A 16225-nucleotide genomic window follows, 5' to 3' on the forward strand; every position below is an offset into this window, starting at 1 on the left:
TCATTCTGTTTTTCATTCATTCATTAAATACCTTTTGATGCACACACATACAACAATGAGAACTAGTAAACAAGTTTAACTAGATGACAAGGAACAAGATCAACATGTAAAAATCAATTTCCATATGTTAGCAAATGAACAATCTGAAAATCAAATCAAGAGAATTGTTTTAATCACAATAGCATAAAAAAGAATAAAATACTTAAGTATAAATTTAACAAGAGAGGTATAAGACCTGTACACTGAGGGAAATGAAAGAAGACAAATAAATGGAAAGACATCCCATGTCCATGGTTTTGAAAAGACAGCAGTATTAAAATAGCAGTTTTCCCCAAATTGATCTGTATATTCAACTTAATCAAATCAAAATAAGATTTTTAGCAAAAATTGACAATTTTGTTCTAAATTTATAATATGCAAAAGGCCCACAATAGCTGAAACCATTTGACAAAGAAGAAGAAGGTTGTAGCAGTTAAGCTTCTCAATTTCAAAACTTACTCTGAAGCTACAATTATCAAGTTTAGTACTGGCATAAGAATGGACATATAGATCAATAAACAGACTTGGTAGTTCAGAAATAAACCTTTAGGTTTATGGACAGTTGATTTTTGACAAGTGTGCCATAACGCCTCAAAGGGGAAAAGATAGTCTTTTTAACAAATGATACTGGGGTATCCAAATGCAAAAAAATGAACATTGAGCCTTATTTTATACCATCATGAAAAAGTTAATTCAAAAAATAAATCTGAGACCTAAATGTAAGTAGTAAAACTAAACTTTTGGAAGAAAAATAAAAAAATCTAGACCTTGGGTTAGGCTTCATCAAAATTAAAACCTTTCATATCTCCAAAGACATCATTAAGAAAATGATAAAGACAAGTGAGATCATCAGCTAAAAGGCAGAATGGGGTGGATCAGGGAGGTATATGGAAAATCTGAGAACAGAGAAGATAGGGAAGATAGGAAAGTACTCTTTGGGATAACAGGAAAAGAGTACTCCTAGGAGAGAATAATAGGATTGCAGAGCAGAACCAAGTTTTTCATTCGAAGGTAGTGATCAAAAATAGAAGATGAAGCCAGTTAGCCCAGTTGTACTTTCCCTACAATTTCTTTTTCTGGGGGCTCAGGCACAGAGAAGGCAGATACTTGGGTTAACCAGAGTAAGGGTTTTGCTGTTCTAGCATAGTAGAGAGGAGGCTGGGGGACAAGGTTTTGCTGAGGATGTTTGCAAAGGAATGACCATGAAAACTAAGCTCAGAAGGATACAGGCTTCGTTGTCATAGGAATTGGTAAATTCCTTTCTCTGTGACTAGGGGCATCTAACACCAGTTTTTGAGTCACAGTTAATGGAACACAAAGTGCTTTAGAACAGCTGGAGGGCAAGTATGTGACATAAATAGTTTACCTACCATATCAGTATTGCTTGTCATCATAAAGACTACAGATTGTTCTTTGGCACAGCATACATTATCTGCCCTGCAGTGATCTTTACACACCCTTCTGAAACTTGAAGGAAGCTATGTGAGGGCTTTGTCTGATATTTCTCCTAGCTGATATTTTTGTGTTTGTTTTGTTTTGGCGAAAATGTTAGAATGATGAGGTTCTCACTAAATTACTTTCATTTAGCTCTCAGCTATCATAGGCTGAATTAGGAAAATAGGTGAAGAGGTATTAAAATGTATCATAAGCAATAGTAATTATTAAAGCTAGCTTATACAGGTACAAAACTGTTCAGATGAATGGAATAGAATAGAAAGTCGAGGAACAGTCTTAAGGAAAAATATAGAGGGATTCGGTAAATGGTGTTACGTCTTTACCTTATAACAGTACAAAAATTTGTTTCAGAAGGAACTTATTTTATGGATTAAAAACCCAAAAGCATTAGTAAAAATATGTGGAAAGTTGTATCACTGGTGACTATGAAGGGATTTTCTAAATATGAAACCAAACCATAAAGTAAAAGAAACCAGTAGTTTTGATTGATTGAAATGTTTGTATGCCGTGAAACACCTAAACATTAAAAGGTAAAATACAATAAAAGATTTTTCCAACTATATCATTAAAATATAAAGAACACTTACAAATCATTCTTATAGACAGGGACACCAGTAGGAAAGAGAGAAAAGTGTAAATGGCCAAAAATAAATGAAGAAAAAAAAATAATATTTAGTATTAAATTAATGCTAATTAAAACATTGAGGCACCTTTTTACGAAGCAGATTGGCAAAATTTTGTTTATTTTTTCTGACTGAAATATTTTGATGAGGGGCTACTAGCATTTTATGCAAATTGATATAACCATTTTGGAAGACAGTTTGGAAGTATTCAATAAAAGCCTTAAAATTTCAAAATGTATGATGAGCCAGTTCTACCCTAGAATGTATTATAAATACATAATTATGGGTAAGTATAAATATTTACTGCAACACTGTTTATTAAAGCATTGTTTTATAAAATAAAAATCTTTTTAATAGCTTAAATATCCAAAAACTAGGAATTGGTAAAATAGGATTACATGTAGTACAGTATGTGCAGCCATTAAACATGCAATAGATATTATATTTAATGACATTGAAAGATGATTGTGATTTAATATCAGATGAAAAAGTCATTACAGAATAGGACGAACTGTGTCATCTTACATTTATAGAAACAAAAATGTATATGTGAGGCAATGAAAAGGATATATGTTAAATGTATGAACTATCTTTGGTGAGATTGTGATGATTTTTCTTTGTGCTAATTTGTATTTACTGCAGTGCATATGTATTCTTTTTCAAAAGAAAAATGACATTTTTTTTTTGTCAAATTAAAAAATAAAATTTGTAGGAGCAAATAATTTGAATAACTATGAGTTTTCTTTTTATAGGCCCAATCGGTACCTTCTTTATGACCTGGTGCAGTATGCTTTTGCTGTGGCTCACAGGCCCTTCCTGCCATACCCTTTGCCACATTTTGCCTTTCAGTAAGTATAGTGCTTCTTTTTGTGCCTTCTCAAATAGAGCTAACTTGATACATTTGTTGGTGATGCTCTCACTTAGGATTCTAAGGAGTATGTCTGGTACAGTGCAATCTCTGAATCTCTAGCTAGGATGTGCCCATGATGTCTTGATGTTAGTCTAGGGAAAAACCAGAAAGAGAAATGTAGATTATTGTGGATGAGAAAAACAGTGTGTGTCTAGAGGTTAAATCTGCAGTTCTTCAAATTCTCTAATTAAAAACTACTAAGTTTTAGTTTGGAGAAGTATCTTGCTTGGCAGATTGGGTAAAGGAGCTTTCAGGTTTCCCTCTGTTTCATAGCACCCACCTAGAAATGGCAAAGGGATCCTTTTTTGTTAAACCAGTCTGGTCATGCAGTTGGGGAAAGGAGCTAAGTTGATTCGGAGTTTGCCTGTGGTTGCCTTATCTTCATTTCCTGCTTCTTGGTTCACTTCTTTTCTTTGTAGGTTTAGAATCTCAGAATTATGCCACACACTAGTGGTCTGGTCAGGGATGCTTTCACATCCAGTTTTCCAGAGATTGACTTATAAACCAGCATGGCAGTTCACTTCATATGATTTTTTCATTCATTTATTCAACAAACATTTATTGAATGCCTACTATGTCATAGGCAATGTCCTAGGGACTCAAGATGTTACAGTAAACCCTCTAACAGGGGTAAAAGAAAAACAGACAATTAGAATGCAGTGTGATGATAACATACTGAGAATGTTTTATTTTTAGGCTGTCTACTTCCTCATAGTGAGTGGAAGAGGAAGGCTGAGGACGGAGTTTGAGGGATACCTCCATTTAAGGGATCAGCAGTATAAGATAAATTTATCAGGGAGGCTGAAAGAGTTATCAAATATTTAAGTGAAAAACGAAGAGTTTGGAAGCCTATATACTAAAGGACAGGGAATGTTTTAAGGAGGGGAACATTGTTATTCACATCTGTATTGTGAGCACCTGGAGCAATACTTGGTATACAGTAAGTAAGCACTCTGTTAATATTTGTGGAGTGAAATGCTGGAGAAATTTCAAATAAGATAAAGGACTAAAAAGTATCCACTGGAGTTAGTAGTGAGGTCATGTGTTTTCATTGCAGTGGAATAGGGGTGTAAGCCAGATTGGAGGGAGCTGCTTTCTTGGTTGTGCATACAGTTGAGAGTTATCGTAGAACTGGCATATGCACATAGCGTGGCGCACCGAGGACACTGAAATGGATGCCAGAAGTGATCTGTTAGCGTAGAGCCAGAGCATAGAAAGTTGGAAGCTTTGTAAGGGGTGTTTTTATTAAGCTGTGTTAGCCCAGTAAAGTGCCTTTTTCTGCCATTGGAATAGTTCGTCTGGAATCTGAGGCTTTATATGTTCCTGAGGAATCCTGACTAGTCTTCAGCTTCCTTTTTCATTTATTTATGCCACATGTTGAATGATGTTTTTTTGTTTTTTACTTTTTACTATGGAACCCTATGTTCAATGCCTCTTTACATAAAGGCCCACTAAGTAATCAGATAAAAGTAGAGCTGTCTGTACTGATGGGTGATACTCAGAACATATACTCCCTTGCCCCTAGTCCTCTTTGGAGAGTCCAAGGAATTCTTAGGGTACCTTGTATGGTAGCTTAACACCTACCGCCCCAAGGGTACTTATGACAGAAACTCGATGCCTTGCATTCGTAATGGTAGCATATTTGAATGTTTGAGGCTTAGATTGAATTTTAGACTTCACTGAATGTTGGAAATTTTTTGTTTTGTTGTTGGTGGTGGCTTTATTTTAGTTTTCAATTTTTAAGATTCATTGTCTCTTTGGTAGAGAACAGAGTGCCAGCAGTTACAGTGCTCAGGTTGGCTTAGCTTGAAAGGGGAGCTAACATCACAGGTAGCGGTGCCAGGATATTCTTAAAAAAAAAAAAAAAATTGTGAATTTCCTGCCTCTACAGTAGCCTCTCTTCCTATGATTCTTATAGGTTAGTTTGAATATTGGGCATGGAGACATTTATCACATGTGTCATGTTTATTCCTTTGTACAGATTGATAGCACGGCTCTTTGAAATAACTCCATTTGAGCCCTGGACAACAAGGGATAAAGTGGAGCGGGTGAGTATCTCTGTATAGATATTGGTCAAAGTTGGAGAGACAGATAAGTTAACAGAAAGTGAAAGATTTATATGATCTGAAGAAAAACCAGAGTATAGAGACAGATAAGTTAGAATTGATTTTTGTTTGCTTGCTTCCTTATTTTTGTTTGCTTATTTCCTTATTTTCATGCTTCCTATCTGTTACTCATCTGAGGTCAGCCCCTCTGCTTGTGCACTCAGACTCATCCACTCTCAGCCTGCCCCAGGGTGTGGTTCTCCATTATCTTTTCTCTGACATCATCAATTTTTCTTTCTCCATTGGTTCATTCCCATGAGGATACAGACATGCCTTAAGAGCTCCAGGTTTTTTAAAGTCAGAGTCCTCCCTTTTCCATTCTGTTTATCCTTTTGCATCATAACTCCTCAGAAGAGCTGTCTGTACCTGCTGTTGACAGCTTCTTACCTCATTCTTTCTTTAACCCACTCCATTCAGGCTTTTAGTCTCATTTCTCTTCTAAAACTGCTCTTCTCAAGGTCTCACCTATGATCTCAATTCTGCCAAATGCGAGTCAGTTCTCTGACCTCCATTTCATTCCATCTCTGACATGCTCTCTCCTTCTTGAAACCCTGAATTTCCATCACTTTTCTGGCAAGCTCCAGATTCTCTTACTTACCCTCTTCTCACTAGGCCATACTTTTCGATATGTCTTCCTGATTCACTTTCTTCCCCCATCTCTAAATGTTGAGGGACCCAAAGTCTCTGTCCTCAGTTCTTTTCTGTCTTTGCTCATTCTCTTAATGTCCTTCACCTAGTCCCATGCTCCAGCTGCTATCTGTAAAGCTCATGGCTTCAATTTTACTTCCAGCCCCGAACTGTTTCCCGCAACCCAGCTGCAGTCTCTTTTATCAATTTAGATATATTATTAGTCTTTTGAAATATAACATGTCCATAAATGAATTGCAAGCCTGCCTCTCTCATTGCAGTTAATGGTATCACTATTACCTCTGTTGCTCAAGTCAAAAATGTAGAGATTCCCCTTGATTTCTTTCTTTCCCATCCAGTCTAGATCTAAATCAGCACTCCTATAGAACGTTCTGCAATGATGAAAATGTTTTGTAAGCTACAATGTCTAAGATAGAACCACTAGCAACATGTGACTGTTGAACACTTGAAATGTGGCTTGTGTGACTATAGAAATAAGATTTTAATTTTATTTAATTTTAATTAATTTAAACTTAAATCACCACATTTGGCTGGTGGCTACTGTATGGGACAGCACAGCTCTAGACCATGGGCAAGTATGATTCTGGCAATCCTCAAAATATATACCAGATCTTAGAGCATGTCCCTCTGCCTACCTTTTTATTCAGCTTTTTATTATGAAAACATTTATAATAGTATTGAAAATTTTCAACTTACAGAAAGGTAAAAGAAATAATAACTAATCCAAATGGGTAGACTCCTCCTTTCTTATTCTCTTGACTAGTCTCCTGCTGCCTCTCTGTTCTCAGTATAGTGCGTCGAATTTCAGAGCTCTGGCTCCTTCGATCTTGCTGTCTCCTCTGCTAATATTCCTTACTGATCACTGCCCACTGTTTGTAGGTAGAAATGTTTCTAGGGAAGACACAAAATAAAAAATACTGTATCAGACAATAGAAATACCTTTGAGGACCTATTGACCTTTTATCAACAAGAAATAGCCGGATTGTCCTCTGAATGTTACCTGACAGCTAAAATAGCCCTTAGGGAACAGATGTGAATGGGAAGTAATTATCCTCCCCTCTGACAGGCTGGAAAGCTAAGACTATTTTCAAGGCATCCCTTTTATGTTCATGAAAGATCAGAAAGAACTGATTATCAGAACACTTCAGTGTATCTTACACTAATGTGCCTCTTATATTTATAATTGAAAAAGCGTTAATACAGTAGGCTGAATGGGCTTTAGATTTGGTTTGGAAGTTGCTTTATAGCACTCACAAAAGAATTGCAGACTTTGTTGGGTGAAGGATAAAAGATTGATGCTGCTCTATATGCAAATTGATTCTCTTCTGTGCTTTTGGATGATTGATCTGAGATCTTTGGAAGTCTTTTAGTTTATTCTCCTTCCCCAGAGACAAAACAGGTTTGGATTTTTGATCTTCACTGAGCATTAGCCAACCAGATTAAGTATAGCAGGAGCACAAAGGTTAATGGATTTTCTCTTATTGAGCAAGGACAAATGCTAATTATCTTCTTAATTCAACACTTAAAACTGAAGCAGAGCACAGGCACAGGGAGAACTGGGGAATAGGTTAGCTCTGCCTTAGTACCTATTTTATTCTTACACCCTCCTATAAAGTTACCCCTAATAAATGTGATGACTTGCGCTTTTCCAATCTAGATTTATTTCCATTTAAGTCTGTAGAATGACTGACTCACTTATAGGCAGTGTCCTGTGCTCATGGATAGTGCTGGGCACCTTTGAGCTAATATTTTGTGAACTTGCCTTCTTTTTCCCTAAACTCTTTTCCTGCTGTTTACTTTTACTGAGTTCCAGGAATCAAATACTACCACATATTCTTTGAAAACAGTGATGTCTCACTAATAGGACTCAGGCCATCTCTAGTGCTGAAGTGCTTGCTAGAATAGCACTTTGTGTCCTTGGCAAATTTTCAGTGCTTTCTGTGGTTCTTTGTTTATTCAAAGGTTCACATCACAGACTTAACATTGCCTCACCTGCCTGGCTTGGAAGACCTTGGCATTCAGGCCACACCCCTGGAAATGAAGGCCATTGAGGTGCTGAGGCGTCATCGCACTTACCGCTGGCTAGCTTCTGAAGTTGAAGATGTGAAGCCAGCCAAGACTGTCAACATTTAGTGGCCCCCGACTGCCCTTGGTTTTTGGTGTCATTTGGGTCATTTGGCTAGTGACTAGCCCACTTCCATCAGAGAATCCTGTAAATAGTAAATAAGATCTCTCTATTAAAACATCTGAGGTTATATTCTGTAGCAGCATTTTCTTTCGTGATTTATAAAATTCTGAGACATTCAGCCATTTAGAATTTGAGCATAATTTTCTTTAAATATATGTTTAATGATGACATATATATATATATCATTCTCTGAAATGCTGAAGGATTTGAATTTCCCTATGTCAAGCTACTTGACAATATTATTAGACATTAATATTTTTAATGTCAAAATATGACTACCACATGTGATACGTGATTGTCTTTTACTATCTATTAATTGATAAAATATACAATGTTTCATAACTAATATAAATTTATTATTTAAAAAATTTATCATAATGATATATATCTACAAACATGTAAAAAATAGTCCATACATATAAAACATTGTCTATAGATGTGGATTCTCAAACTGCTTGCGGTAATTCCATAGTCCTCTGCTCAGATCTGAACTACCTGAGCCCTCTATCCCTCACTGTTAGAACAACATCCGGATGATTTCAGATATACGGATGTAGATTCTCTCTCATGCAAAAGCGGTGCCCCAGCCTCTGCAGTAATCTCCAGGGTTTAAGACTCGGACTTTTTTACTGAGTTATTATTATTGCAGTCGAGAGCCAGATGAACAGTTGATTTAATGTCAGCAAATTCCTTAGTACAGTATGAGTAAAAATGCCCATAATTTGAGGTGAAGCTAACACACCACTGTCCCAGATGTCCCAAGGTGGGTCGTTGCATTCTACCATGATTCAGCCCTTGATCTGTAGGATGAGACTGTCACTGAAAATACTGTTCAGTTATAGTAATGCCTGTCTCACTTTTACGGAGTAAGGAACATCAGTGTTTACGGTGAGTTCTCTACCTTCCCTTCTGTGTGTCCTCCAAAAACAGACAAAAGTGTGCTATTAAAAGTGTGGTCCATGGACCGGCAGCATCAGCATTGCCTGGAAGCTTGTTAGAAGCAGAAAACCAAGTCTTTCCCTACATCTGTTGAATTCAGATCTGCATCTTAAGTAGGTCCCTGGGAGATCTATACGCACACTGGTATGAAAAGCATTGATATGTGCAAATGCTGCATCAGAGCAGAGTGATTCCTATTGTTAATTCAGGTGGTAAATCCTCACCCCAAATCTACTGAATCAGAATCTAGAGAAAGGGCTCAGGAATTACATTTTTACTAAACATGTCAGTCTATTCTCATGCACAATAATAGGTGAGAATCAGTGTTTATTGGAAAACGGCCCAACTGCAGCTGCACTTTTTTCTTCAGTTAACATATCTCTTATTTTGGATGATACTCTTGCTGGCCATAAGCCAGCCAGTAGGCACACATTTGAGTGGATTTGACTTGAAAAGAAATAAGAATTCTGTAATGTATAGCATCTTACAGTATCTGCATGTTCTAGGAATGTTGTTTCTCATCTCTTCAATTGTATCATAACCTATGATGCTACACACTTGCTTTCTTTAACATCATCATTCAACCAGGATAGTTTTTCTTTCTTGTAACACCTAATGCCCCTTATATATTTGTAATGCATCCTTTATTTTCCTGATATGAAAGTCAGAGCTACTACATAACTTACCTAATGTGTAGTTGAAGTGTAATGTCTTATATGAATAAGAAATTAAGAGAAGTAATACATAATAAAATAACATACTCTAATATATTGATGTGCGAGCACTACCACACTGAAGACATAATGAAGTCATCAACCACTTGCATCCCTATGGGTAATCACAGTAGGCACCACTGTGAAGTGGCCTGATACGAGTGGGAGGGGTTGTATTGCTCACCTAAATACTGTGAACGTCATCACTATTCATGATGTCAACTTCTGAATTAGTGGACTTTTTTTTTATTGAAATATAACTGACAAAATATTAGTTTCATGTGTACAGCATAGTGATTTAACATTTGTATGTATTGAAAAATTATCACTGTAGTAAGTCTAGATACTATCAGTCACTATTCAAATTTAGTACAATGTTATTGATGATATTCCCCTTCCTATAATTAAATCTCCATGACTTATTTTATAATTGGAAGTTAATACCTCTTGATCCCCTTTACCTATTTTATACCCCCACCCCACCTCCCCTTTGGCAACCACCAATCTGTTTTCTGTATGAATGTGGGTTTTGTTTTATTTTTTAGAGTCCACATATAAGTGAAATCATATGATATTTGTCTTTCTCTGTCAGACTTATTTCACTTAGCATAATGTCCTCAAGGTCCATCCATGTTTCAAATGGAAAGATTTCATTTTTTATGACTGAGTAGTATTCTGTTAGTTATATATACCACATTTTCTTTGTTCATTCATCCATCAATAAGACACTTGGGTTATTTCTATATCTTGGCTGTTGTAAATAATGCCATGAACATAGAGGTAAACATATCTTTTCTGATTAATGTTTTCACTTTCTTCAGATAGATAACCAGTAGTGGAATTTCTAGATCATATGGTAGTTCTTTTTCTTAATTTTTTCAAAAATATCTATACTGTTTTCCACAGTGGCTGCACCAATTTACATTTCTACCAACAGTGCATGAGTGTTCTGTTTTCTCTACATCTTTGCCAATAATTGTTATTTCTTGTCTTTTTGGTAATAACCAATCTGACAGGTGTGAGGTATTATCTCATTGTAGATTTGATTCGTATGCCCCCGATGATTAGTGATGTTGAGCATCTTTTCATGTGCCTGTTAGCCATCTGTATGTGTTTTCATAGGAATGTCTGTTCAGATTCTCTACCCATTTTTTAATCAGATGTTTTTGTTGTTAGTGAGTGATGGGAGTTATTTATATATTTTGTATATCAATCCCTTATTGGATAAACAATTATCTTTTCCCATTCAGTAGGTTGCCTTTTTGTTTTGTTAATGGTTTCTTTTGCTGTGCAGAAGGCTTTTAGTTTGATGTAATCCCATTTGTTGATTTTTTGCTTTTATTTGCCTTGCCATTGGAGTTAGAGCCCACCCCCAACCACCCCCCCAAAACAAACAAACAAACAAACAAACAAACAAACAAACAAAAAACATTGCTGGGAGCATACTGCCTGTGTTTTCTTCCAGGAGTGTATGGTTTCAGGTCTTACATTCAAATCTTTGATCCTTTTTGAGTTATTTTTTGTGTATGGTGGTCCAGTTTCGTTCCTTTGCATGTAGCTGTCCAGTTTTCCTAACACCATTTATTGAAGAAAGTATTCTTTCCCCTTTGTATATTCTAGCCTCTTTTGTTGTAAATTGATGGGATATGCTTGGGTTTTTTTCTGGACTCTATTCTGTTCCATTGATCTGTCTTTTTATGCCAATACCATACTGTTTCTATTACTATAGATTTGCAGTATAGTTTGAGATCAGGGAGAATAGTACCTCTGCTTTATTCTCGTTTCAAGATTGCTTTGGCTATTCGGGGTCTTTGTTGTTCCATACACATTTTAGAGTTGTTTGTTCTAGTTCTGTGAAAAATACCATTGGAATTTTAATAGGGATTGCTTTGAATTCATAGATTGCTTTGGGTAGTATGGACATTTTAACAATACTAGTTCTTTCAATCTGTGAGCATGGAATATCTTCCCATTTATTTGTGTCTTCTTCAGTTTCTTTCATCAGTGTCTTATAGTTTTCAGTGTATAGGTCTTTTGCCTCCTTGGTTAAATGAATATTATTCCTAGGTATTTTATTCCTTTTGATGCAATTGTAAATGGATTGTTTTCTTGATTTATCTTTCTGATAGTTTGTTATTAGTGTAAAGAAAGTATAAAGAAGCACAACAGACTTGTATATTAATTTCGTGTCCTGCAACTTTATTGAATTCATTTATTCTAACAGTTTTTTTCTTTCCGAGCCTGTAGAGTATTCTCCATATAGTATCATGTCATCTGCAAATAGTGACAATTTTATTTCTTCCTTTTATATTTGGAGGCCTTTTGTTATTTTTTTCTTGCCTAATTGCTGTGCCTTGGACTTCCAATAGTATGTTCAATAAAAGTGGGGAGAGTAGGCATCCTTGTCTTGTTTTTGATCTTAAAATGAGGGCCTTTAGCTTTTCACCATTGAGTAGGCCCAGGGCACACCATAGTTCAGTCTTCCTACTTCTGATTCTCTTCCCCCACAGTCCACCCTCCAGTAGGAGAGTACACATTTGAGGTTCAAAATGCAAAAGGCTACCATAGCGCATATCCATCCATCCATCCATCCATCCATCCATCCATCCATCCATCCGTCTGTCTGTCCATCTATCCATTATCTATCTATCTATCTATCTATCTATCTATCTATCTATCTATCTATCATCTATCATCATCTATATGTCATCTATATCTATCTATCATCTATCTAACCTATATATCTATTTATATATGGGGTGCTAATTTTAGGTAAAGTATAGACTAACTATTCACATTCTGCCACAAATTAGCAAAATAACCAAACTTTTAGTGGGTGGTTTTCCTTGCTTTCACTTCTAGGTCAACCAATACTAATTCTTTTTTTGGGCTACCCTTTGCTTGCCCTTTTGTACTTCTTCTTCCTTAGACCAGCGCCAAAGGTTTCTCTTTCATTTTCTTGGCTCTTGAGGAATCCTGTTTTGCTTAATCTGAGTTACCCGGAATTACACTTCAGTTCCAAATCAAAGTGCCACAATAGCCAACAGACCATGAAGGAAATATTCCCAGAGCCTCCACCAAGTAAATCATGATCCAGGCAGCACTTTTCCTAATCTTTCTAAATGAAGCCAAAGTATTTTCTTTTTCATCACTTATGTCCTTCCCTTCAGAATCTTCATGTTTTCTGTCTTTTAAGGAATACAGCCTTTCACTTTTTTCAAATTGTTCCCAGGAACCTCCACTTGGATCCAATATCTCTGTCCTGGTCTTTTTTCCACATAGGACAATTTACATCCATGTCTCTGGCACATCCATTTTGTCTCCTCAGCTCAAATAATACTATTGGAAGTCTCGCCATTAAAGAATTTAATCCATTTAACTACTAAAATAAAAGTTAACGGAAGATGCAGCCCCTGAAGTCAGAGCCTCGATTTAGCCAAGGCTCCAACACTCCCTTGCTATGTGAACTTGAGAGTTATTTTAGCTTTCTGGATTGTTGCTATTTTTTTCCTTAACCATGTCAATAGTTTGTGGTGAAGATTCCTTGAGGTTTTATGAATAAAGTACATATTACAGTCCTGGCATATAGTAAATAATAAATATTAGCTGCTGGTATTTTTACCACGCATGATATACTCTACCGGCCATTCTTATGCTAGGTGATCTTGACATAAAGAAGGAAAATACACTTTCTATTCAATGAATTTATAGTTCAGTGGCAAGAAATAGACATGTAAACAGTAATTATTGTACCTTAATATGAATCTTTAGGTTTCCCAGAAGGCAGTTTATCAGTACAGAAATTTTCAAATCATATAATTTATTGAAGTAATAAATTTTTAAACTTTTAAATTCAACCCACAATTTTATTTATAAATCTAGTGAATATAGCAATTAGTTTTTACAATTTAGTTACTGATAATTTAGATATTTTAAACCCTTAGTAAGTTCTTTTTTTCTGTTAAATTTTGCAGTTGTCTAATATACAAAACCTTCCTACACTGTTGAACAACTCTAGGAAAGCTAATAATTATATAGATATTAATCTCGATGTCTGCTAATCATACTATTTACAAACTTAGCAAAATTGTCATACTTTTCAAAGTCTGAATCAGTAAAGTACACATTTGAAATTAGAATCATAAGGTGAATCTGTTAGACAGCACAATGCTAAATTCTTAAATATCACAAACGTTTTAAATACCAAATATTCACAAGTTATTCCAAAATTTGACATAAAATATTAGTCAAAGTTTGAATTACTTCATTCTGTATATTTAATTTTAAGTCTTTCAGAGGTTGAAGACCTTTACCAACTAAGGAAACAATTGTACCATCCCAAACATTTTAGAATTATCTTTGTGTGTGGAGATGGCATGTGACCGAGCACTGTGCCCTGGGTGCAAGATCTGGGCTCCCATATCCAGAGTGATTCTTTTTATTTTAAAGAGGAATGAGCTGAGTACCCATTTATAGTGGCTTTTCTTTCAGGGACTTCAAATCTTGCCCTGTGGGAGGTACACTTATAGAACCCTGTCCTTGGGGTTCAAGTTGCACTTTACCTGCTCATCAGAACTGATTGCATCCTGCGATACTGTAAATTCATCCCATTTATCATTACATTTTCATCTATAATTTACGTACACTTATCATTATACTTCTGTAATTTAACAAATCTGTTTAACTCTGATCCTACTCTAAACTCTAAATTCTTTTCTTCCTGGGCCCTCTTGTATAGTCAAGAAGAAGCCTGTCTAAAATGTAGTTGGGCTGAGGGAATGGTAAGGCCCTCTTGGTCAGGGGGATGCAAATATTTAAGTACCTTGTTTTGTGCTGGGTGACGCTGCCATAATTTGTGGTGTCCGATTCTGGAGGAAATGAATTCAGAGCACTGATGGAGGAATTAGCCTCAAATACCAGGATAGTGCGGGTTGATTGTAATAGTAATATACCATAATTTGTATTAACATAACTATATGTTGTAAACACATTAAACACAAAACTTATTTGCTATATATTGAAATTGTGACTCCATTTTGTCTCTCAAATTCTTTTTAAAATGCCTACACTAGAATGTAAATCACATGAAAGGAGGACTCTTTATTCATCATAATCACTGCTACATCCCCAACATCTAAAACAGTGCTAGGTACCTACTCAGCACATGATAAACATTTGCCAAATGAACGAAAGAATGAATGGGGTGGGGAGATTCTTTCCTTACTCTTAGGTGAATACTCTGTCTGATCCCAAATTGTTTTGGTCTTGTTCAGGTAATAACAGTTTCAAATCTGTAATAAAACCTCAAATTATAATAGGCTCAATTTTGTCATTAGGACGCCAGTGTCAGAGAGATGTCTGGGCCTTCTTGGCAGTCGATACTTAAAGCTCAATCATCCAGCACACAACGAGGTGCTTACACGAAGGTGATGATGGTTTTGGATGGTAATTGAAACTATAGAAGATTTGCAGAGGATAAAATATCATATTCATAAAATATCACTCATTAACACCTTAGAACAAATTAAAGTAGCTGCATTTCACTGATAAGGACCTTCAGGGCTGAATAAGGTTAAATAATTTATGGTGGTTTATGTGTGTGTGTATGGGGGGGACTGTTGGATGGAAGCAGTACTAAGAAATTCTAATTGAGGAGTTAAGAGTGAATTTAGAGATTATCTGGTCCAGTCTCCACATTTCATAATTGAAGAAACTGAATAAAAACAAGAGAAATGACAACTCTGTAGGATCTAGGAGGACAAACACTTCTGGAGCCAGGCAGTCCATATGTAGGACAATAAAAAGTAGAAGTGTTACAGGAAATGATACCTGGCAGAGGAAATTGGATGCTCAGACGACTTTGTTAGAGGAAGGAGAATTTATTAGGGCGACGGAGCACATGAAGCTCTACAAAGCACGAGCCCATTCTGGTTGGATTTCTTACAGCTTATATACCCTGGCAGTGTCCATTCAAGGGGCATGTGATTCCTTCGTCTGAGGGTATACGTGCACTTCATGTCTCAGGATGGGAGGGGGAGTTTCAGGTGGGGCTGCAAGGGGGAAGGAATTCCTGGCCCACCAGTCCAATCTATTTTCAGATCGTTAAGTGTGGCAAGAGTTTCCAGAAGGCAATTTAAAGATCTATAGGGTGTGGTTAATCTACAATTGGCCGAGTCAGTCATTTCTGCAAGCCCTTTCTTTTGCATTTTGCAGACACCTCCTGTCTTAGAAGTATAGGAGAAAATTTGTACTTCACTAGAAAACTATACATTGTCCAGAGTCTAGACTCTATGAGAACACATCCTTCTGGGCTTTCTGATTCTGATTCTACAGGAGCTATTTACCACCCTATCTATAAACTGTAGAAAACTGGTAACAATACAAAATAATCTTGTCCATAGATGTGTAAATTCTGTCCACAGAGGTTCAGCTGAACTTCCTTCCCAAGTTTTGCCTTCTATGACACATTTACTTCAGTATTACTGATATTTGAATTCTCTTGAACTAATTGTAACAACTTACCACTTTTATCATTAATGAATTAAATGCAATCTTTAACATGTTTCATTTTTATATCTGTATGAGAGTTGCAATTGTTAAGTTTG

At 36.1% G+C, this 16225-nt stretch overlaps 1 protein-coding gene across 1 annotated transcript in view; it reads left to right on the top strand.

The window, feature by feature from the left end:
* Positions 1-8044, top strand: part of NDUFA9 (NADH:ubiquinone oxidoreductase subunit A9) — a 30094-nt gene extending 22050 nt beyond the window's left edge. Inside the window, exons 9-11 of the mRNA XM_016150131.2 lie at positions 2870-2965; positions 5009-5075; positions 7743-8044. Coding sequence (XP_016005617.1) covers positions 2870-2965; positions 5009-5075; positions 7743-7913 — 334 coding nt within the window. The 3' untranslated portion in view covers positions 7914-8044. The remainder of the gene's footprint in view (positions 1-2869; positions 2966-5008; positions 5076-7742) is intronic.
* Positions 8045-16225: the final 8181 nt, after the last annotated feature.

This window comes from Rousettus aegyptiacus, unplaced genomic scaffold (assembly GCF_014176215.1).
Source record: "Rousettus aegyptiacus isolate mRouAeg1 unplaced genomic scaffold, mRouAeg1.p scaffold_m13_p_2, whole genome shotgun sequence".
In the NCBI taxonomy this organism is placed as follows: domain Eukaryota; kingdom Metazoa; phylum Chordata; class Mammalia; order Chiroptera; family Pteropodidae; genus Rousettus; species Rousettus aegyptiacus.